Consider the following 25,714-nt stretch of genomic DNA (forward strand, 5'->3'; position numbering starts at 1 on the left):
TACTCAAATGATACTGTCTCCTTAGCCAATTTGTCCTCGATAGCCACCCGTGCTGCTCTCCTGGCATCCAACTCCTGGGTACGCTGAACTAAGTCTCACGCGACTATTGCCTCCAAATTGGTGGTCAGCTCCTCTTGAGCCCTCTGTGCATCCACCAAGGCAACCTCACGTCCAGCCGAGACATACTCCGAGTTCCTCAAAGCGTACCAGTCATGCCTGGAGATGGCCACAATCCGCTGGCACAAATGCTAGGAAACACCTCAAATCCTCCATCACACTCCATAAAGGCTAAAAACTGAATTGAATAACTCCCTGGTGTCATACAGCTGCGCAGACCTGCAATGCCTTCCCTCAAACTCTGTTTGTTCCCAACCTCCAAATCCGTCTCCCTCTACGGCTTATGGCTTCCCCGCCAAAGCTTAGCTGCAGGCTTCTTTCTCATAGTACGGACAACCACAACACTTCCCGTGGTATTCTGTAGCTCAAAAATAAACTGGGGGTCTGGGGGCAATGCCCCCAGCGGGGTCGAGGGGCAGCGCCCCTTGCGGGGTCTGGGGTAGTGCCCCAGCGGGGTCGAGGAGCAGCGCCCCCGCCGCCAACACCAATTTACAACCCTCAGAACCATATGAAAGTCCATGGCGCACAACATTTCTGTGATATTTTAAGATGCCAAAAACCCTTCTTTCCCACTCTGAATTTCTAGTGTCCTGGCTTCAAACTCCAGCGAATCATTCAACAACAGCACTGGCATCTCCGATCATGCTGCCACCTACCCAATCGTGCGGCCACCTTCCCGTGCGGCCTACACCCCTCCACCGTACGGCGAACCATGACGATAGAGCGGCTATGCGGCTTTGTGTGTGGCGTGTGCGGCTGTGCGGGGGTTTATGCTGGGTGTGCGGTTGACCACCGCACGATGGCATCCACCTTCGGTGGCATCCACCGTCGGTGGTCCCACCACCGGTGTGACCAACTTCGGTGGTTCCACCGCACCGTGGTCCCACCTACGGTGGAGCCGGTGGCCTCACTTTTTTTTTTTTTCCTTCCTTCCAGCCATACGGCCTCGTGCGGTGGTGTTTTTTCACAATTTTTTTCCTGCCGTACAGGTTCCACCTTCGGTGGTCCCACGACTACGGTGGAGTCGGTGGCCTCACTTTTTTTTTTTTTTTCCTTCCTTCCAGCCGTACGGCCTCGTGCGGTGGTGTTTTTTCACAATTTTTTTCCTGCCGTGCAGTTAACTGTCTTGTAAGACCGTACGGTTTTTTTTTTTTTTAAAAGTTGTCTAGAGAATCTTCGGCCCGGGTCCCCTGTCTCTGGGATTGCCCTTCATCCTTCTCAGTTTTCCTCGCCCAAAAGTCTCCTGCTTTTGTCCCGTGCCTCTCGAGTCACCTGCCTGGCCTCTCAGGTCCCCTTCGATCCTCTCGGGTCCCCCTTCGGGCTCTTGGGTGTCCGTCCGGCCTCTCGGGTCCCCTGCGCGCTTCGCGTGGTAGGGTTTCAATTTGTACCCGTTGGTGGCCAATCTATTTTCAATGTCCATCCGAAGACCTGGAACCACAAATTCTATAGGGACCACAGTCTCCTTCCCATACATAAGAAGAAGAAGAAGAATAAAGATTTTGAAGACTGCGGTCTTCCACATAGGGTTCCAATTGTTGCCAACATTCGTCGGATTATCTACGTCGCCAGGGTTTGGGGCGTCTCCCTTCCAATATTCTTTGTATTCCGGCAGGTACACCTCTGTTGGTTGCTTTGGTTCCTCTACTTCGAGCCTGTAGCTTTGGAACATTTCGTAATCCTCCATTTGCCAGTGGAAGAGCCCGTTAAGTGAGCATACCTCATCTTCAGAACATCCCTCCAATTCGAGCACCCCTTCACTGTTCGGCTCCATCGCGTTCTTGCCCTTGCTTTCATCGGGACCCCCTTCCCCTTTATTAGAGTCCTCTGAGTCCGAGTCGGAAGAGGCGAGCTCTTCGCCGACATCTTGGGTGTGTAGGTCAATGGTATATTTCCGCCCTCCCTTCTCCATGGAAAGTGTATTTTTCTTCCAGTTGTGGTTTACCCTCGCGTTGATCAACCACGCTCTCCCCAAGATGGCGTCATAGCCTTTCTTCTTTGAGGGAATAACCACGAAATCTAACAAGAATGGTTGCGTACCAATTGTCACTTGCTGGGCCATCAACAGGCTGAGTGGCTTAATGCCGTGTTGGTCCGCTCCCACCAGGTTGAATGTGGGTGGCCACAGGGTGGGCTTCCCCAGCCGCTTCCATGTTTCTTCTGGTAGTACATTCACCCCAGATCCCCCGTTCACAATGGTGTCCTTCAGAATGGTCCCACGGATACCCATTTCTACCACAGGTGGGTGTCTACCACTGCTCAAGGCTAGTAACATCGGGTCAGTCGAAGGGCTGACGGAAACCTCCACCCGTGGTGTACTCTTCGAAGTGGTGGCGGGAACCCCTACCTGTGGTGCACTCGACGATGCGGTGGCGGGAACCCCTACTTGTGGTGCACTCGATAATGCGGTGGCGGGAACCCTTTCCTGTGGTGCACTCGACAATGCGGTGCTTTGCACATTGGTGAGGATGGCAGTCCTCAATTGTGGCATAGAGTCTAGAAGGTCTTTTACCTTTATCGGCACCTCTATCTGCAAGATTTGCCCAATGATGTTATTTTCTGCTTCCGTACGGGATGATGTACTCGCCACCTCGTTGTCCCGTCGTTCGGTCATCATCTCACGTTCAATATTGGCCTTTGCCTCCCATAATCTCTCCTTCTTCGTACGGGGGTCGGGATAAGTGGCTTTTTTCGTCTGGGTGCGGGTGATTGCCAGTACTTCTTTCTCACCAGTCTTCTCAATGTTGAGAAGATTAACCCCTGCTTGTGGGCAATTTGCATCCTCATGGTTGCCTGGCCCACACCATCGGCAGAGGTGATGAGGGGTGGCTTCTTGCGTGCAATCACGGGCGAAGTGCCCCCACTGATTACATGCCCTACATTGGATAATTGGCCGGCCCTTGGCGTCATACTGGATACGGCTTCCGTTATTGTTATTGTTGCTATTCCTTTCGCCACCGTGTCTGTTGTCTCGGTAACCTCCAGATGATGCCGTTGTGTTGGTTTGCGAAGTTCCGACGGCTGGCTGCTCTTGCGTGAAGAGAACTTGTTGGCTCCTGGTTTTCATATTGTAGGGACATTCCTTTGTCAAATGTCCCGTAATCTGACAAATGTCGCAGAAAGCCTTCTTGGGACAGGACCCCTTGGTGTGTCCGTCACTCCTACAGTCGGTACACCACACGTCATTTTCTTCTGTCTTACTTGTACTCCCTTTCATGGCTTTGAATTCTTTCAACATTCGTTCCATGTCCTTTTGGAGAGCGTGCACCTTTTTACTCGATTCGCCACCGCTATTGCTTTCCCCGTCAGAATCTTCATCATCGTCAAATGAATATTTATTACTTTTCTTCTTCCTTGATGTTTTGTATTCGCTCTCTAGGTCCATCGCCCTGTTATAGGCGTCGTCATATGACGTCGGGGGTACAATCTTCATTTTTTTCCGTAGGGAGGATTTCAATCCTTCCACGAACCATCGTTTTTTCAAGCCCTCAGCCGGTCGGCTTTCTATTTTATCCAACAATTCCTTCAATCTCCTACTGTATGCCCGTACTGTCTCCTTGGTACCTTGTTTGGTACTGTATATCTCTGTTACAATTTCGTTGTCATCACGGAGCAACCGAAACTCCTCCATGAATTCCTTCTGTAGGTTGGCCCACGTGGCCACTTTTTGCTTATCTACATCGGAGTACCAATCGATGGCAACTCCACGTAACGTGGCTGGGAACTGCTGTACCCAGTCATTCTGGTCTGTCACTCTGTTGGCAGACCAAATGGTTTCACATGTACGGCAGTGCCGTAAGGGGTCTTCCTTGCCCTCCCCTGTGAACTTTGGCAATTTTTGTTTACTCGCCATCCCACCGCTGGATCTCGCTCCTCTAATTCCTTGTGTGCTTGTACCTGGCGATCCTCTGCCTCTTGCAACTGAACCTCCACTCGTGGGTCCTTCGGAAAAAGTTGCTGACACCGAACCGAACAAATTGCCTCTTGTACGGTACCCTTGTGCTCCCTCGGCACCTTCGGTCGTACCGTCACCTTCCACTGTCTCCCTCCGGTTGTCCTCCGAAATGGACAAATTCTTTAGCAAGTCTCTGGTAGCATCGATCAAGTTTAGACTTCGCCTTGTTTGTTCCACCAACTCTTCCCGACTTCTTACCCTACGGTGGTATTTTGGCGAACTGTAGAGTTCTCCTTCGGACCCTCCGTGACTCCTTCTCCGTTCCCTTCGCGCAACCCTACGACAGTGTAATTCTCTCCGTCTATCTCTGCCTCCGCAACCTCCGTGACACCTCCTGGGTTTCCTTCGGGCAACCCCTTGGTCGGTCGTCCCTCGGCAAGCTGCCTTAGCCTATGCCTTCATTCTATCTGCTGTCTGAGATTCAACGCGGTTTGTGCCACTTCCCATTCGTCACTCTGTATCTTTTTATTTTTGTCCTTATTTAGTTTATTGGGCATAAGTCACTTCCATACATAGCAAACACACGCCATGTACACAAAAAAACTTTTATTATTTTTATTTTTATTTTGCCTTTCGGCCACAATTTATATTAGCAGTGTGTCGGGAATATTACAAGGTTTAATTTCCCCTTCGCCTCTTGCCATCACGCTCTGCGTCCCACGACGATTGTTCCCTTTGCGCGTCGTCGACCTCTGGGTAAATCTCACCGACGGGTAGGCCCGTTGTGTCCGTGCGCCATCTGTGTCTTCCGTTCCCGAGTTCATCTAGGCAACGGCGCCAAATGTTTGCCCTCTCGGGTAAACGGTTAAATGCAGAAAGTAAATGCACAGAACATAATGGAAATATATTAAATAACCAGCCTCTGTATTAATTCCACAGTCCATGTACAATAAGTGCTTATAACATTACATCTGACACGACTAACATGATCCTACTTCGAAGAAAAGGTACACAATATATAATACCCGAAGGGGTGCGACACAACCGTCGCGACTCCAACTACCTACCCGTCGGCTAACTAACTGACCGCCGTAACTCATTATTACCGACGACAACATAAACATAATATAACAACATAACATAATGATTATTCCCGGCAACAGCCTCCTAAAGTACAACTCAGTGTATATGACAAAGGACGAAGCTGATAGTCTGTACCATGACCACCTAGAGGAATATGATGCCATAGTTAACCATTCCTGACTAGACAAGCCGAGGAAGGGCGCCTCCAAACTCCAGAGAAACAGCCTAGTGCGAGCATACTTCAAGGAGGACATTGGGGACATGATTGTCCTGCTCAATATAATAATAGGAAATCCTCAGGGAGCTCCATTCGAACCCTGGATGTATTATTTCATTAATGAAATAATCAATGGAGTAAAAATGATAGACTGGGCCTGGATGATCAGCGACAACCTAGACAGCCAGCTAAGGAACCTGGAGACGAATAGGACTTTATTCATGAGTTCTTGTTTTATTCTTTGGCCAGGACCTACAGGTACAAAGGTCTCACTTGTAGAGGAGAAGTTGGGAACAAGGAGAACCAGTTTCCAGTATATGATTGCTATCCCCAGCTCCACATGGAGGAGAAATTCCATTTCAAAAGGGTGAATGATACCTTCCTGATGCACATTAACCGGACACTTCAAGGTGGCCTCCACCAGAGGCTCTCTCAAGAGTCTATGGACTTCATCGGTCGGTTCGGGTGTTGGTACATCCAATATCCAAAATTCACTTACCTCCGAATTCAGGGATTCTCTGGGCCTCCATACAAGCTACCAACTTACCCTACCAACCGAGTGGTGTTGCTCGAGGTTGTGAGACAATTGGAGGAGTATATAGTGATTCAAAGGCATAAGCAGAAGAAGGCAGGGACGTCCTCACTTACAATTGGTAATGGGTTGGAAACATGTCCATCATCACAGGCTGCTGCCATCGCTGAGAAGGAGCTGGCTTGGTATCCCTTCTATCAATACAAGGCAAGAAAAGATTTCGATCCATTCCATAGGATAAAGAAGATCGAAGGAACAATGTTTGAGCATAGACTGGATCTAGAAGACTACTGGGCTAATGCGGCCGATAGCTTCGAGATCAGGAAGAGATTCTGGTCAAGAATCCCGTTGGGTATGGTGAGAGCAACAGATGTATTCAAAGTTGCTGATCAGGTAGAAGAAAGCCTAGAACTTCAGCAGCCGGGCTTTGAGAAGATGAAAAATGAACCCTTAGTCTTAATAGATTGGACAGAGGGAGAGAAATCAGATCTAGCAGACCTCATGAGGTTGGTGGTTGAGTATTCAAGGTGGTGGGTGTTTGAAAAAACAAAATAGTTGAAGGCCAAAGGTGTGACCTTAACTTATGAATTAATGGGAGTAGATGATACTCTGTCCGTCAATCCTTGTACCTTTGCCGGTGTTGCTGGAAATCCAGAAAGTGTTGGGTCTCGAAAGAGGAAGGAGTTGGTTGGAAGCTCCACAAAGGTCACAGGGAAAAGGGTTGTAGGTGAGAGAAGAGAATCCAACGAGAGTCACTCCATCCTAAGTGCTGCTTCCATTGTGCCCGATCAGAGTGCAACTTGGAAGCAAGAGATGAACATCTGTGTGATTGATGATGAAGTAAGATTGCTTTCCCAGCCAATTGAGGAAGTAGTGGAAAAGGTCTTCCAAAGTCCAGACAGAGAGCAAATTGAAGCACCTACAATCTTCTTGGATGGCATACCAGCAAACCCAGGAGAGGCAGATGATGAGTTTGATCGGAACACTGTAGAACAATCAACCATTCCGGATTGGCTGAGAGCAAGGATAAAGGCCAAGGTTCCCAAAGAAGCCCACTCAACCGAGGAGGTTACCGCAGCATTCCTGGAGAAGGTGAATGAACCCGCTATAGCTAATAAACCACCCAAACCCGCCAGGAAGTTTTCCCTAATTCAGAGAGACAGTGCCGGATTCAGGACAGTCTAGATAGCGGTGCCCAAAGAAGGGAAGACTAGAGACAATATCACCGCAAATGATTACAAGGTTACCACCATAGAGCTGGGTAAGCCCACCCAGGACCAAGAGATCCAATATTTTGATGACTCCTGCAACGTTCTAAAGACCAGGCTGGCTCATGAAAAGGAAAAGAGGAAGAAGGTTGAAGAAGAGAACCAACAGTGGAAGAAGTATGTTCTCCATCTTACCAGCCCACTCAACCGTGAAGTCCCGACTACTTCGCCACAACCTCTTCAGCAGGGATCAATGAAGGACTATGATGATATGAAGGGCTCGTACACTCAAGAAAAGGAATGGATTTCAGACGCTTCGGTGCGTGCTGACACACTGGTAGAAAACTTAGTATCGGCACACGAGGCAACTTCTTTATTGATTGATCGTATCCAGGATCTAGCCTCTAATTGGGAAGAGGTGGATGAAATTCATAATGAAATACTTGCTCATCTAAAGGTTATCCGAGTCATGTTGAAGAGAAGCTTAGTGGATGCAGGCATCATACAGACAAGAGACAGGTACAACTTCGGCACATGGTACTATACTTTGGTCACTCGGATTGAGGTTGTAAAGAAATCCGAGGCCAAGTGATTTGAGACAGAGGCAAGTGTTAGAGAAATCCTAGGCAAGGTATTTCGTCTGGCGTCAGAGATCTGGAAGAAGGAAAGCCTAAGGGAGAAGCATTTACAAGCAGAGAACCTGAGAGCCCGGATTCAGGCAAGCTTCTTCAGGGATGATTGACAAAGGCGATTTTCAAAGATTGCAAACTTCCTTTCCATCGATGATGCCTTCCTCACCCAAGCAGTTGAGTGGGAAGGGATCCTTGCCACATGTATCGATGATGTGGACCTCTTCGACTTCCAAATTGGCGGTTTGCCAAGTGTCACCATGGAGGAGGTCAAGCTCATTGTGTCCAGATACGATGAATCTCTAAAAGAAGAAAGTGGCCACTGACCCCAGTGAAATTAGCAGCTGTGCCACATGTCACTCTTCCATTTGTTTGAACTGATAGTATTTCGGGAAACCCTAATTAGGGTTTAAGACTTTCAATCTTGGCCCTTGATCGCTGTTTGATCTCGGCCATTCGTTCATTTTGAAAAACTATATAAGGTTGCCTCCTCTCATTTGGAGGGGTGAGGTTTTTGATGTATTGTTGCTTAAGGTCATTTCCAGATAATATATTGCATGTGCGCTGCTTTGCAATCTCTATTATTTGAATGATTTGCATGGTTTCAATTGCCTCAACACTTAGTTAAAATTAATCTAGATTTGCTTTCATTGTTGTTAATTTGAATGAAGGATTTGATAAGTGTCAATTGATGGTGTATCTCCGCTCATACTTTTGGTAAATGGATGATTTCCATCTTACCGTGCAAAGTTAGTCTGGGCCCATCCCCTATGCATCCCAACATCTCGATTATAAGCACAACCAATTGAAGATTGCACCGGCCTTGTGTAGTTGTCCCTAGTGTGGCGAAACAAGGTTTGGTTTCTTGAGAGCACCCAGTTGATACCGTCTCCAGAATTCGTAGGATTAGATTAACCTCCTCAAGGCTCAAACCCTATCCTTTTTCCCTTTATTTTGAAAATCTAAATCCGAGAAAATTCCCAAAAAAAGAAGAGCCTAAAATTGCTAAATCCCTCTAAGTCCAGCAGTTTAAGATACTTGTCAAACGTAAGTCCCCCTTGAAATTTCAGCATACACTACCCAAGAAGCTATTCCACTAAACTCGCTCGTTCGCACATATAGACCTTGGAATCAGTAGTGTTTTTTAGGAGAGGATAGAATGCCTTCGGGTATCCTATCCTAATGTTTGGTAGATGATAAAACAGATACCAACAGGTCTGAAATCTATGTACAACTATTTGTTAGTAGCTCTGTTTGAGGATATTCTATTGATATGGTGCTGTCAAGGATTAAGGAAGACCAATATTATTATGAAATATCCCCTATGGATGTTTTCTCCAGATTTTACCAAATGTTCCACAGTAATTTAAACAAACAGTTTGCATGAAAACTGATTTCTATTCATTCAACAAATTATATTGAAAATCATATAATATCAGATTGAAATAGGGATCTGAAATTAAATGTGAATATTGTCATCAAAATAGATAAATCATTACAACCTTCAGCAGAATAACATAATTATTTTTCCAATCGTAGCCATAGGACGTACATAAAGATTGCATGCACAGGAAACCTTCCAATCATAGATACAGTATGCACAATCGGATTAGAAATCCACATACCAACAACAGGTCAATCTGTTATCTTCAACAAACACCAGCTAGAGTAGATCTTTCACTACCGTAGCTAGTCTTCTTCAAGAGGGATTCCGTCCTTAGGAAGGCGGAGATGGACCACGTCCAAATCTCCAAAACCACGCTGGGTTATAATCAATGAAATGAATAAACTCCACCCTCAGAAACAATCCTCTCAATGCTCTTTATAACTTTCTGAATGTCCCTTGGTCTTCCATTTCCTCTTGCCTTTTCATTTTCTTTTCTTTTATTTCACTTTTGAATTGAAGGTGACTTTATTTGATTTCCCACTTTATTAAGTCACTTAAGTAATATATGATATTATCCTTATGATGTACTTTTAAAAAGGAATAATATCAAATAATTACATTAATGGCTTATTAAATAATTAAACATGCTTTTAATATTTTAATTATATCTTAAGCCAAAAGGGGACATTAGATATTACTATAATAACTTTGCATTGTCGGGATAGTCAGAATGGAATGAAGATTTGCCTATCGCATTTCCTTTATTAAGCCAAAAGGGGACATTACATATTACTATAAGAACTTTGCATTGTTGGGATAGTCAGAATGGAATGAAGATTTACCTATTGCATTTCCTTTCTCAATCGATTGATACAAGAGTTCTGAGACTTCATAGGATCGGGTGCATTCTTTATGGGAGTTCTATTACTGGGCATGGGAGGAGAATGAGCGTATGTTCACAGAGCATATATTGGTAACTTGGCACATTATTTGGAGACATGATTCGCTGAAGCAGAGTTGACTGGCACATGTTAGCTACTCCTCCTTTCTTGCCACCCGATATTGGGCTCCTTTTGACATGGAGATTAGGTTTATTTTTCTTGCTATATATGTTTCCAGAAAAGACTGAAGTAATAACAGGTGCACTTAGATTCTCTTGACTTGTCTGTTTATCATTGTATTTTAATAATGCAATGTTCAATTCTGTACAAGCATTCCTTACTAAATGAAGGGAAATAAACTATGTCCTGTAAACAGTAGGAATAAGGAAAAGTCAAGTCTTCGTAATCAATGAACACAGTGCAAACCAAGTCCAGTTTGACACAACCAGCCAAATAACAAATGTTTGATAAAATACCTGAATAACCAATCAGATTGAAACTGCTAGTTTGCCTTAAACAGGGTTGGGTATTTTACATATAATGACACAACACAAAACATATATTTAACATATAAACATATAACAGAAATATAATGCTTTCTTTTATATACTTCGGCATAATTCTATGTCTATACATTTTAATCATATCATAACAATGTTTTGCAGTATCGTCACCTCGGAGAAATTTAAAACAGAGATGAGTAAATTTCAGAATGTCTTGTTCATGTCAAATTATAATGACTTAGAAACTCCATTTGGATGTTTTAAGTAAAAATGAAATACCAGAAAGCATAGCATGCAAGTTGAAGATATAGGAGTTAAAGATACAAAACTTTAATATTTATATGCTCCATTGGGAGTTGTTGGGGATGACATGAGAACTCAACCCTAGTCAGCATTTTATCAAATTTAGTAGGAGTCAGAAAACTTTCCCATCTTTGCAAACTTTTATTTTGATTAGGTCATTCCCATCATATTATTCATACACAAAAGATTGCTTTTATCGTATCTCTATTCTTAGGATTGCAATGGTGCCATGGAACCTATCATGTATAGTTACATACAATTTCTTTTGGTTGCAGATACATCTTATATTAGGAGCAGATCCAAATATAGCTGTTGGATGGCAAAGAAAAGAGGAAAGGAGCTCAGCTGCAGGCGAAGTGAAGGTTTGGGTTTTGTACTGCATATACTGCACCAGGGATTTGGTTTTTATATGACATTGGCTGCTAGCTGAGAATTTTTTTATGTTTTAACTTATTTAGATGTATGGAGTTTCAAATTTTTGTAGATTTTATTAACAGATGTGCTTAGGAAATAACTTGAAGGTTTTGTGGCATATATCAAATATATCCTGTGAAGGGCATATAGACTGCAATTTTTAGACACATTTTTGCAATGATAGCTGCAAAGGAGCATTAATATTCATTATATTTACTGTTTTCTAATTCTTATCATTGCTTTTTTTTAAACTTTAAGAACCGGCTTTACTTCTTTAACTTCTTTTCTGGATGCTATGCTGGAAGTGTATTTTGTTGAAGTGTCATTTCTAACCACCATGTTGGAACAAAGACTGCATTTTTTAAGTTCTTAGAGTAATAAGGCTGCTAGACTTGCTCAAAAAATTGTTTTTTTGGATGCCAAATTAAATATAGACTCCCATTCACAATCTTTGTTTGAATCAAATGCCAGTGGGCTTTTATTTCCCCACTGACTAAAATTTCTAAAAAGAATTTGACCTAGCTGCACCCCCTAAAAAACCATACAATTGTATTAAATGCAATTTCTTTAAAACCTTCTCAAACAATATCATAGAGACATGATTAAGAGGAATCCCTGTACACTGCATAAAACAAAGCCATAGCCATCAAGGTAGATATATAAAACTATATTAGTGCCATAGTACCTTAGGAAAGTTTTAGAAACTATCCCATTGCAGACATTATAGTCATCAACATTATTCATAGGTTATGGCAAGCACAAGTCTTGCTAGAAGTATTTCAACCCTCATTAGTCTTTAACCAATTTTGATTACACCAGTCAGTAACCACAGTATCACAGCTAGATTGCCTATGGTTCTCAGTGGCATTATGTTTCTTCAACAAGTTGCAAAGCTCTAGAGAATATTCCTTAACTTCCTTAGGATGTTTCCCTTGTGATTGGACTCTCATGATAGCAAAAGAATCAAATTTTTTATCAATTTGATGAACTATATGATTGAAGGTGATCTCCTTAACGAAGGTTATCAAGACTATTATTATTTTTCTGAGTGTCCACTTTTCTCTCCAGGTTCTCATACTTTAAGGTGTATATCCATACAATTAGGAGGACAGGATAATAGTAAGAACCCATGAAAATGAAGATAACAAACTCCATCAGCCTGCCAAGAGTAATTTAGAAAAGTTAAAAAATGACCTCCGCATCCTACCAGTGACCATCTAACTACAATATTATATAGAAGGCTGGCCATCCTTGTTATCACAGGAAATTCCAAATTTCTTCTAAATTATCTTCTCTAGAATTAGTTATAGAAAACAATAGCCATCTCTTAGCTAATGGAGAAACAAAGGATACAAAGGAGCTTGAAGATAGTTTATACTGTAAGTAATGTGTTAGCATTTTTATTTGCATCTATTAGTCCAATACAAAATGGAACAATATGTAACGATAAACTTGTCTTCAAATTGAAAGAAAAATCTCAATTTTATTAAAGTAAAAGCCCTAGAACCTAATGGGATGATGTAATGTCACCTACCGGCTTAATGTAATGCCCCGCCAGGAACCCCGAAGGAAAACCCACAACAAGGGTGAAACAATTTTTAAAAAAAAAAAGTATAAACATCATAAGTGCATTTACACAACATGCACGATAACACAAGCGAAAGACTTACACCAGAATTCCTTAAGGGTTACCAACGAAGAATTAACTTCAAGAATAAATTTCACAACATCATAAATCCACATATGCATCATTAACTCAATGATCACAAGAGGCCATAAGCAAATAAAGATTCATCATAGAAAGATTGAAAGGATACAACATAATTTCCACTTCAATAAGCATTTACTAACATCATCAAGGAAACTGATAAAAACATCCAAACATAGGATTACATTGCTCTTCCAATACATAGCTTCTCAATAAACATAAAGGATAGATCTCATTCAATCACAAGGTTACATAAGATCAATATTACAATGATACAATGACCACATAGATCTACCAATACCAATAATCTTCAAAACATGAGATGGAGCATGAGTCACGAACCACAGGAACACCTGCGAAGCCAATCCTCGCATGAAGGTACAAATCCGAACATCCGATGGGAAGTGGCACTACCACCCGACCATGTAATTCCCAAAATGGAATCACCCCACCGTGCTAGGAGATAGCTGAGGATCCTCAAACAAGCATAAGCATGACATGGTTGACAAAACAATACGACTCCATGACAGCACAATAAGACTCCACAAGAATCCAGGTGACTCAACTTCACAAACACAAGTGAACTGACATCACAAAACACAAGTGAACCAAATGAGAGAGTGTCATCGCATAGCTTAAGATGGTTACCCTGGTATAGCCTCCATAGGTCCCGACTCACTGTCTTGGTAACCTCTCTCGACTGTCCGGCTCCAACTAAGTCTCATGCGGACCCTACTAGCCTTTCGTGAAGACAAGGTGGTTGGTTTGCCATTCCAGGCCTTCTCGCAACCCCTGTACTAGCACTCACCTATGCATGAGGTACAATTATCTTTATTAATGTTATGATACTACCCACCTAATCAATTCATTAGATTACTAGTTATTATCTGACTTTCGCTGGGTCTTAATACCTACCACTTTGGGTGCAACCTCCAACCGAAAGCCACTCTCTCAAAGGACACTACACAAGCATGGTCACTCCCCGAGGACCCTATGGCGAAGCAGACAGCCATAACACCACTATTAGAAACAAGTGGTCAAACAAGGACATACTGACTCTTGGTTAACCATAAGGCAGAGACACTACATGGTTAAGACAATGGAGCCAACATATATCACTTGGTCAAGGTACCAATTACACCACCACAGGATGACTGAACCACAGACCAAAATATCACAATAAACACTTGCAAGGACAGCTAAATACATCAAATCCGCACTCAAACAATCTTTGAAAATATCAGCATCATAAACACTTGCAACATCATTGATTGAAAATTAAATAAAACACTCCTTTCCAGCAGACACATCTAGTCAATTTCCAAATCAATATTCCAAATCTACCCATTTGAATCTCTAATTCATGCTTTAATTTTCATTGATAAATTTATTAACCACATAATAAAAATCACATGAAAATCACATTACATCACGCAATACCACTTTAAACATTCCATTAATAAAATTTACGTTCTTAACACAAACCGGTTTGGAGACCTGTGAGGGCTCAAAACCAAGCGGGGGTCAAACCAACCCGCGGTTGTGCTTCTGCCGGGACAACAAACACCACTTACCGGTCGTGCTGCTACCACTGGTAACATTGCCACTACCAACCGGTAACACTTACCACTTCGAACCAGTGACACTTACCACAAGGAACATTCCATTTCCAGAATTATTTCACGGGCACACACATACATTTGCCAATTTCCAAAATTTCAAGGAAGAGTTTACCAGCAAGGTAAATGGTGAAATAAACACACTGGAAAGAATGACTAACCAAATCTTGACAATTAGAAACAAGGAAGCGCCGAGCCAACCCAATCTAAAGTTCATTCTTTCAAAAGAAGAGGTAAAGCAAGAAATTGATTTCCAAGAACAAAACACACAACAGATAGAGAAATGAACCATTTCTTTCCTGAATGCAACCATATGATATAGATTTCACAAAACCAGCAGTAATAAACACTTATTCTTCCATTTCAATTATTCCACAAACATCTACAGGGAGATTGTATAAATTTCCATGCACAGGAAGCAAACTGAAAATTACAAAACAAATTCAAAACAAGAAGGAAACCTTCAACCTTGAAGCAATTAGCAAGCAAAGAGATGAAGAACAACCAGTCTTGCAGCCAGGACGAATTTCTAGCTTCTCCAAGAAGTTTTTCCAGAATTTTCTCTCCAAAAATCCTCTTCTTCTCCTGCCGTGAGTGCCCAGAATGGATGCCCAAAAATATCTTTTAACCCAGCTTCTAGGTTAAAGTTTTTCATCCAATCAAATTTTAAATATTTTAAAACTAAAAGGCAATCAGATTTATTTCTTTCCCAAAAATAATAATTCTTTCCAATGATTAAATTAAAAAGGCCAAATGGAAAATTAAAAAGGAAAGCTTTTATTTATTTCTTTTTCCATTAATACTTCCTTCAACATAAGCATTTAACCTTTTTAAATGGCTAGGCAATTTATTTATTTCACAAAAATATCAATGCAACTTTACACAATAAATTAAGCCATTTAACCATTTAATCTAGCAATTCATCAATTTAAATAAAAACAATAATCACAGAGCATATTAATTAAATGATTACGCTAATGCAAGATAGCATCATCCATTTAAAATAAATAACCATTTAAATAAACGGAGACACTCAAAACTAAGACAGATCAAATGACGACTCTCAAATGACCAAACCAAGGCACCATGACACGCATAACAGCCAGACAGGGAAACACAACCGACTGACAACACTCACATGAGTGTAACTGCGGTCAAGCTAGGGTACAACACTATCTCCTCCACTCCCATCAGATATATAAGGCATGCTCAGACCTGCGAAACCAGGTGGAGTCAATACCCCGTACCTACCCGGTACTAGTACCTGCAATGTCTTGCACCAAAGAAGCACACGTGCATACAGACCAATATATATAAATACAGACACGACACGCACACCGATGAAGGAGAATCGTGACGTTCCCTGTCTCACCGGAGTGAGTGAAGGAAAATCATCCCTTCGCATCCCAATACACTTGCAAACACACAACATATAAATAACACATCACAATAGAAGGGAAAAGTGTCAGTCCATGATAATGATCCATAAAATAACATTAATCATAAGCACTGAGATATTGCATAAAATCATACACCATAACTCCAGATAAAGCATGAAATAACATCGCATAATATCCGAATCAAAATACAAAAATGTTCCACAGAACAGTCACTGAAGTAAATCAAAACATACAAAAGAGGTTGATCGAGGAGGGGTACTACACTTAACATAATTAATCTATTGGTTGAGAGACTAAACATGGAACCAGTCATTTTTTAACTATTGACAAGTACTTATGTATTTTCCTCATTAGACAATTATTCTCATTATTCTTCTTATTGACTATTTCCTAAGAGTTCTTTCTAATTTTTTATCGATCTAATATTATTATTTTTATGATCAAAACATCTTTCTATCTATGTACATATATATATAATTACCAATTATTAAATATTTGGCTTATTACTTTTTATAAATCATTAATACTACCACTGCTTAAAAGACATTAATTATTAATATATTAGTAGCTGATAAAGGCAGACAGATCTGACACATTTAAGATCTGGTCTGCCACTTATGACGTTATGTAGTTTATGTATAACTACAATACATATTGCAATCTACTTTAATATTAAATTCTGCCTAAAAACATTATCGGGTCTTCTTATATTAAGTATTCATATTAAGCATATCCCCATGCATACCACCCAGAACAAGGATGTTACTGCCTGTAACTTAATAACAGTTCTGATCTGATCTGATTCGTGCTGTCAATAATATATATATATTCTCTTCTCCGTGTTCTTCCCCTTCAATCTCAAAAATTGATCCTTTATATATATCCTCGATTTCTAAAGATCATGCTTCTTAAAATGAAGAGACATGTCCTTGTATTTATTAATTCTTTTACATTAGTCAAATTAGTTTGATCACACCCTTTGCCTTTTTTCCTAATCGTTGCCTTAGGACTGCTTTTATCATATATTAAAGTTCTTTCTTTTAAATCCTAGCGCTTCATACAATAGTCATACTCCATTATTGAATCGTTGTTGTGTGTTTATTAACAAGTGAATCGCACATCTTCTTATTCCCATTAACCATTTATTAGTTTGTAAAATCTCTTTAATGAATCGGGTTTTATTTGCATTTTGCTGACTTCTTAATAAATTGGTTTATTTTAATCTATGAGTGTATAATAGATTAGTGATTAGATAATATATCATAAATAAATTAATAATTGATAATAATTATTCTTACCTAATTAATTAATATAAAATTATTAATTAAATAATTATTGTTAATAAAGAATTTATATTCTTGGAATTAATTTATTATTTTATTAATTATTTAATTAAATAAATTGTGTTTACAATTAAGAATATGTAAACTATGTTTATAATTTATAATATATAAATTATGTTTATAATATAATATTATTTTATTTTTCTTTGAATATCCCAAGAATATTATTAATAATAAATATTAATATATATTATTTAAATAATAATATTTAATAAATAAATTTCAAATAATCATTCATTGTTAATTATTATATTGATAATAATAATTGCTTCATTTAGGATATATATAACGATCAAGGAGGGGACATGACACATGACTTCTAGCTTTTTACAATATATACAATTCTTAGTTGGGGTTTTGAACATACATTGCAAAAAAAGAAAGAAAGAAAATATATTGATGTCCACAAATGACCGAAAATAGTTCAATGAGACTTGAGAGTACACCAATTTACAAAGAAAGTTCTAGGAGTATCCCAAAGAGGCCCCACAAGGGGGAAGAACCAAAGACAATATACAAAACAATAGTGGACCACTAATATTGGTGGTCAAGAAACCAATACAAATAGACAAGTAGGGGGAATGAGAATCCCAAAGAGCATAAGATGAGTAGTACTAGAGAGATAATGTCTCATTGAGTATCATAGTCTGGGCTGGAAATGGCAGTCATTGGTGTTATTGTTGAGCATTGTGAAGGGGCCAATATAAGATCTAGTAGTGGTCATCTGAGAGTGCTTAAATTTCAGGGGGTCAAATTGGGGCAATGAACTCCTAGAGTCACAACTAACATTCAAGGCTGAAGTAACTCCCATATTCATGAAGAAGCTCATAACACGTGTCTTTCCCTATTGTTTGGACTCCGGAGGGTGGCCATTGATGAGTAGACCTACAATGTTGAGTTGAACTGTACCACTGGAAAGAAGTAGAACCATGGTGATGAGGGGGAACATGCTAAGGTAGAAGTTGTGAGAGGCACTATCTCACATATGTACTCATGTCATGTGTGAAGTAGCGGTATCTAAAGGCCATTTAGAGTTGTTAGTCTCTTGGATGTGTTGGAAGAGCAATGTGATCAACCTTGAGGCTTTAGCATCCCTAGAGACCTCCTACAATGATTTGCGTTGAAGGGTGATGACCTCTTGTAGATAAAGGGCTAGGCACTATTTGTTTGGATCATAGTTGGACTACTCGCATCTCGGCTCGACTGGCCAAGCCCCTGGGAAAAAAACTCGACAACTTAAAAACACGCTTAAATTTAATAAAAAATGCTTTTTTTTTGCAAAATTTAATGAGAAGATGCATCCAATGAGTCAATAAATGATAACACAAAAGAAACAAGTTGATTCTAGATATATTTAAATACAAAGTGTCTACAAAATTGCATCCTCATGAGGAATGCTGATGGTTGGAAGCTTGAAAGCATTATAGTGAATATTTTTTGTAAAACCAAAAGTAAATACATCATTACAAATTACAATTACAACTTCCTCTTCCTAGCTCTAGCAAAAATTCAGGGAGAGGTAGAACTAGAGGGTCTAGTCCTAGAAGTTTGCAGTGGGTGTGACTGTGCCTCCTCGCTCGGTATGGCTAGCTCATCCTCCATCCTGGATGAAGCTATGTCTCCTCCTGCTTCTGGCACTGGCAATGAATCCTCATCCTCTTCCACTTCCTCATCAATGTCATCCAACCTAAATCCACCCCCCTCCTCCTCCATAGCCCGCCTCTCCAAATCAGTGATGTCAGTGTCGGAAAACAATGGAGGCTGCTCCTGTGATGTCCAATCATTGTAAGGATCTATATCATCCAAGTCAATTGGACCACCTTCTACTTCCTCTACCTTACGTGCAATCGAAGATCATATTGCACGAAGACAAGGTGATTGAGACGTTTCTGCGCTAACTTGCTCCTCTTCTTCGTGTGGATTGCTTCAAACAAGCTCCAATTGCGCTCACAATTGGATGAACTACAAGGCTGACATAAGACTCCAAGGGCAAATTATTTGAGATGTGGGGTGTTTCCACCCCAATTTTGCCACCAAGCATCTGCAAAATAAATAAAATGGAAAAGTTAGAAAGCAAAGAGAAAAGAGAAAACATAAATTATCAATCATTTTAGATCCCAAAATCCAAATGGCAAATGCTATACCTGGGGTTTGAGTGGTTCTTCCTCTCCTAGCTAGCTTTGAAGAGAATAGCTTACCCCTTACTCCCTCATAATTCTGGAGCTCACTCACAATGAGGTCTCTCTCCTCAACATTGGATACCATCCTCTCAATGCATGTACTGAGGTCCTCCATGACCTCTCCATTCGGATCTGAGTAAGAACCCCCGAACCTAAAATGAGGGTTGAGGAAGTACCCTACAACATGAATGGGTTGGTGGAGCTGATTGTTCCACGTCGTATCGACAATTTCCCAAATGGGATCAAATTTGGGTCTATTCCCCTTGTAGTAATTTTTGATAGACTCCTTGGCCATATCCATGGCCTCATAAAGATATCCCGTTGGGGTTTTATCCGCATCCACCAAGCGGAGAACTCGAACCAAGGGCTCTGACACCTAAAATTGAAAAATACAAATTACAAAAATATTAATTAATGAAGTTACAAATTAGTAACGAGAGACTTGAATCAAGAATAATTAAAAATTAAAGTTTTGATGTTACCTTCACAATCTCTGCAGCCCTTGTGCAAATTGGCCGTCAAAGACTATGCATGCAATGTCTCCTTCGGGCTTCTTTGAATAAGGTGAGTTAAGCCATTCTCCACTCACAAACATTTGTTTCAAAGAAGTCAATGCAACTAGAAGGCTTTGCAATGTCAAGAAAATCGTTGCAAACCTTGTGACACCAACTCTCACCAAATCTTTCCCTTGGGTGTGCTGTCTCATCAAATTTAGGACCCAAGGGTGATTGTAAATATATTTGGTGATCCTCCTTTCATCTTCCACAACTGGAGTCACCCACTCAAGTTTTCCTATGTCCTCCAAAAGAAGGTCAAGGACATGTGCTGCACAAGGTGTCCAAAAAAGAGTAGGGTGCCTGTCTTGGAGGATTTTTCCTGCAAAAAAAGAAGTTATTCTTAAGAAAGATGCAACCAAGTAAAACAAAGCCACAACAAATAAAAATATTTCTAATGCCTAAAGGTGATAATTCAAAAGGATTCTACTTGCTGACACATATGCTGCTGCATTATCTGTGATGATTTGCACCACATTCTCTACCCCCACCTCCATGACGACATGCTCCAACATTCCAGCCAATGTTTCTGCATTTTTCACCTTGCTGGAGGCATCAACAAATTTCAAGAACACTACATTGTCCTTGCAAGCAACCAAAAAATTGATGACGGTGCGGTTCTTGCCATCTGTCCACCCATCAGAAAGAATGGTGCAGCCATAATTTGCCCCTTCAATTTTTTGTTCCTCCTTCACTTCTCTTGCCCTAGTAACTGCATTTGTGAGCAACCTGCAAGTGCAAAGTGAAATTAGGTCTTAGTATACAATTTTGATTTAATAAACAAGAAATCTAAAAAATAATTAAAAATGAAATCAAGTGGACTATGTAATAATTTACTAACTCCCACTCAAATCCTTGCGAGAAGGGGCCTTGTACCCCTTTCCTGAAACTGTCATAGCGGTCACCAAATTCAGCCAATAAGGATTGTCCGCCACATTGAATGGGATGTTGTTGAAGTTCCAAAAATCAGCTGCTGCAGTGTCGGTTTTCTCATGTACCTCCCTATTCCATCCAGTGGCCTCTAATGATGGTTGTGCTCCAGGTGTGTTCCTGGGCACAAAATAATCACCTATGGACCCTGATCGTGATGATGCAACAGTGCCAGGTACTCTACTAAAGGAAGCAAAAGCGTTGGGCGACGTGGTGGTGGGTTTGCGGATACGTGGGCCACGCTGAGAGCCCACTATGTCCTCAAGTGCTTCTTGTTCTTCTTCAATGTCAATAGAAACACCTTGAGATTAAGCTATGGCTGATCTCATGGCTAGCTTTTCCCTCTCCCTTTGCAATTTCTTCTCTTCCCCAACTGCAAGTAGGGCATTCATTTGTCTTTTTATTTCTTCATTGGTCCCAGGGCATGCTCTAGGACCATGCCTGTCTATTCCTGCAAGGTGGTATTTGAGGCGGTTGATGCCTCCATGAAGTATTTTCTCACACTTTATGCATATAACTGACCCAGGATCGGGTCCCTCATAGGCATACCTCCATGCCCCATCTCTAGCACCTTTAGGACGGGTGCCTATTTATCTAGATGGGCATGGATCTAGTGGCCATTTCTCCCTTGCCATGATTAATGCTTGCTTAACGTACACATACAAAGTGAAAAAAAAAGTTCAAACTATCTACATTAGTTTAAATAAATTTATACATCATTCAAAGTTTTTAAAAAAAAAATATTAGGGTTTGAATTTTTTTTTTGAAAACTAGAGATTCTTTAAAAACATTGTGAAAAATTCAACAAAACCTGTCAAATCTAGTGTTAAATCTTGTGCAAATAACTTAGAAAGGATTTAGACTACTTAGGAATCATTTCTAATTTATCTAAATGCAACAAAAAATAAACAAATTGTTTTAAAAAAGCATAGAAAGAAAATAAAAAAACTAACCCGGGAATCTGATTTTCTTTGCAAAATCACCTCAAATCCCCTTCAAATCCACTTGAAATGAGCAAGAATAGTTTGAAATCTCCTTGCTGGTCACTCTTACCCCTTCTCACCAAAAAACCCAGCTCAAAAAATGAAATGGCATGAACTTTTGACGTTTTTTTCTTTTGTGCTGGCGCGGCTGAGTTTTTGCCAAAATCTTGTTGAGTTTTGGGGCGAGTAGAAGTGGTAACTACTCGCCTGGCCCAAAAATCCGGCGAGTTTTTACTAGTCGCCGAGTAGTCCATCTATGGTCTGGATATTTGAAGAAAGTAGAGAGATTGTTGCTTGAGTCCCTATAGATGCAAGAATATTTCCCTTGAAACTGATAGTAAATGGGGCATTTAAAGATGAAATTTTTCTTAGTCTCCACCTCCTAGAGAGAGCAAAGATGACATTTGGTCTTGGCAAAAAAAATTGATATTCCATCTCAACCCATAGCTTGTGGGAAGTGTTAGAAATGTTGTTATTGATGTCAAGGGTATATAGGTGATTGGAAGTTGACAATGATGTCAAAGAGTTCATAGAGCAAAGATTGATAGACGAAATATGTGCCACCATTATCATTGCTGTCAAATGAGATCTACGTCAAAGTACTCCCAAGAAAATTGTAAAAGAAGTTGAGTGGATATGATATTATTTAGATATTCTTATAGTATCTAGGAAAACAATGTGATTTAAGGTTTACAATTCGTGACTGGCTTTAATCTTTCAATAGTTTCCACTATGCTCGAGGAGTCTCCTAAAAGTGTGGAGGATGCATTTTCACAAGCATTCAAAATCGTCTAGAAGAGTCACATAGGACATTGAGTTTATCATTGAAAATGAGAAGTCAATTTAATTGGTATACAAGATATTATAAACTGACATGTTTTACTGTTTCACATAAGTTGCTTGTATATAGGCAAACAATTTGTGGGAAAGGCAGATGTATGATGTGGATAATAAGGATGCTAGTTTGAATTCCTACATAGGAGAAGCCAATGATGTTTGGTGCCAGCAATTACACGTTATTATGCAGTGATCCCACTTAAGTGTACAGCTGTGATTATGTTTAAAGGCAATAATTATATAATGGCAGAGGTTAATAAAGTTATAAAGACAGAATTTATAAGAGAAAAAAGACAAAAGGTGAATAAGACAAAAAAATCGACAAAATTTGTCTTATCTAATGTAAGAAAAAGTGCGATTAGTCGTAAGAAGGCAGCGATTATTTATGAAAGGTAGTAATATAAGTTTATTATGGAGATAGAATTTATGGCTAACAAAGGGTAGCAATTAGCAAATTAAAGAGTTATGTCTTCTTAATTGGACATCTCTCTTCAAAGAGATACATCTCTTCATAGGAATACGAGGAGATATATTGGCATAAGAAATATGTTGTGTGTGATGGAAATTATATATATATATATATGTGGTGTGTGATGGAAATTATATATATATATATATATATATATATATATATGTATGTATGTATGTATGTATGTATGTATGTACGTATGTTATATGTAGTATGTAGTATGCATGTATGTATGTACATATGTACGTACGTATGCATGTATGTATGTATGTACGTACGTACGTACGCACACACGTACGTAGGTATGTATGTATGTATGTATGTACGTACGTACACACGTATGTACATATGTATGTATGTACGTATGTATGTATGTATGTATGTACGTACGTATGTACGTATGTAGGTATGTATGTACTTAGGTATGTATGTATGTATGTATGTACGTATGTACGTATGTATGTATGTATGTATGTATATGCTATATGCATATACATATACATATAGATACACACACACACACATATAATTATTTGAAGATAAATAAAATGTTTAAAGGTAGTGATTAGTATTTAGAAGTTTGTTATCAAAGAACATACTCATTCAAAGGATTGTCTCTTTCCTAAGAGTTGCATCTTTTCATGAAGACAGAGATATAAGATGTGGGTATGACTTGTGAAGAAGAATATAGTGTCGAGTTTAGAAGATTATATCATATGTACACCAGCAATCTTGTATGAAGAGGAAAATTGATATATATGATCAAGGCAGACTTATGAGAGAGGTACATCGGTACATACAGTTAAGTCAGAATTGTAAGAAAAGTATATGCAGATATAAAAGAGATGTATATGCAGATATAAAAAAGATTTATATGTAGATATAGAAGAATGAATTGAATTGAATATTTGGTTAAGGATAGTCAAGAAACATGTTGAAGTGCTATGACCATTGAAGAATAAGTAAATATCATTCAAGGAGGAGAAATCAATAGAAGATATATCAATCATGGAGAAGGTTTTTGTAAAGGATTTAGATATATCCATCATCCGTTGAAGGTGCAACATGCAAGAAGGTGGAACCTAGTTTTGTTTTGGAAGTTGGTGCTTCCTAAAGGAGTGATTGGTGTCTCTCGCTAAGTTGGTTCTTAGTTGTGGGGGTTGGTGCCTCTAGTACGTTGGTGCCTACGAATTGAGGGGATTGGTGTTTCTTGTGAGTTGGTGCCTATAGATCTCTAAGAAGATTTTATATATAAGCAATATTGTGTCATGTTTTTCTCCTGCAAGGGTTCCTACATAAATCTGGTATTCTTGTGTTGGATAATTGTTGCATCTTATGTTGTTGTTATTGTGCAATTGATATGCTCTTGGTATTAAGTTTGAAAAAGTAAATATTGTTGTTATATTGATTGACCCCCCAACTGCAACCCTCCCCACCCGCTCCCCACCCGCTCCCCACCCCTCTCACCCTGCTCCTCTCAATGTAATTGTGTGCTCAGTAAGATTCCCTTAGTTGGCCGCCAAGGCAAAAACTCAAGCCATGTGATCAAATGATACTAGAGATATTAATGATGACATAGGATAACATCTTCCACCTATACGAAATGCTTTGTATAAAAAACATGTTTAAGGCTTAGTGGCATAGGAGGGAAGGTCTAGGTTGCTTAGATGTATCATTTGTAGTTGTCAAAGAATGATGCAGTCATGGCCAGAGGGTCCAATCAAGGATTGTCCTATATAGCCAAACACATAATCACAAACAACGAAACTGTGCAAAATAGAAAATAACATAATTTATCTTTATTGTATCATAGTCCTGGACTACATTACAGTATGCCACAATGGTATCACAACATAAGGCCTTGACCTTGAATGATATATGGTCCAATATGTGTGAATTACAAACTTATCGAATGATATTGTAATACAAAGATTTCGTTTTGCCACCAAACATTCTAATCAACATCTAATTCTTAATAACCTACTCTAAATGATCATGAGTGATTCTTATGTAGTGAGCTGTTAGCTTTAGGAATGATTTGTGTTGGCCACAAGGTGGTGCAAAAATCGATGCTAAGTGAAAGTTGTATCTTGGTAACATGTATTTGGGAGCCTTTCAAAATGAATGTGCAAATGAACATGCATTGGATATTGATGTGTTTAATAGTACAAACCTCCCTAGGACCAATGAGCTTGGAAATACAAACAAATGCTGCCACAAAGCTAGTATATTTGCTGCATGGCTGAAACTGTGGTTTTTGATATGCCTATGATTGAGTCTTGAACTCTAATATGCCTTTGTAGTAAGAACAAGTTGCAATGATCATGTGATGATTGGAACATTATTGTAAACTTGCAAATAACAAAGAAACATGAAAGAAATTTTTTGTGATTTATGCAAGATTGTTCTTACACCTTAGATCTTGCATTAGACACTGTGCATTACACATGGGGTAAGTGAGTCCCTCACTTTTTAGTGGCTAGAGAGAAACTAAATTGGTCAACCTTTGCTTGACAAATCCTAGA

At 39.8% G+C, this 25,714-nt stretch overlaps 1 protein-coding gene across 2 annotated transcripts in view; it reads left to right on the plus strand.

Moving 5' to 3' along the window:
- The window catches only part of LOC131029714 (chaperone protein dnaJ 13), a 248,737-nt gene that overhangs the window by 78,654 nt on the left and 144,369 nt on the right, over nt 1–25,714 (plus strand). For both annotated transcript variants that reach the window (XM_057960332.2, XM_057960331.2), the window contains exon 5: nt 11,028–11,114. In XM_057960332.2, coding sequence (XP_057816315.1) covers nt 11,028–11,114 — 87 coding nt within the window. The remainder of the gene's footprint in view (nt 1–11,027; nt 11,115–25,714) is intronic.

Source organism: Cryptomeria japonica, chromosome 9 (genome assembly GCF_030272615.1).
Source record: "Cryptomeria japonica chromosome 9, Sugi_1.0, whole genome shotgun sequence".
In the NCBI taxonomy this organism is placed as follows: Eukaryota; Viridiplantae; Streptophyta; class Pinopsida; order Cupressales; family Cupressaceae; genus Cryptomeria; species Cryptomeria japonica.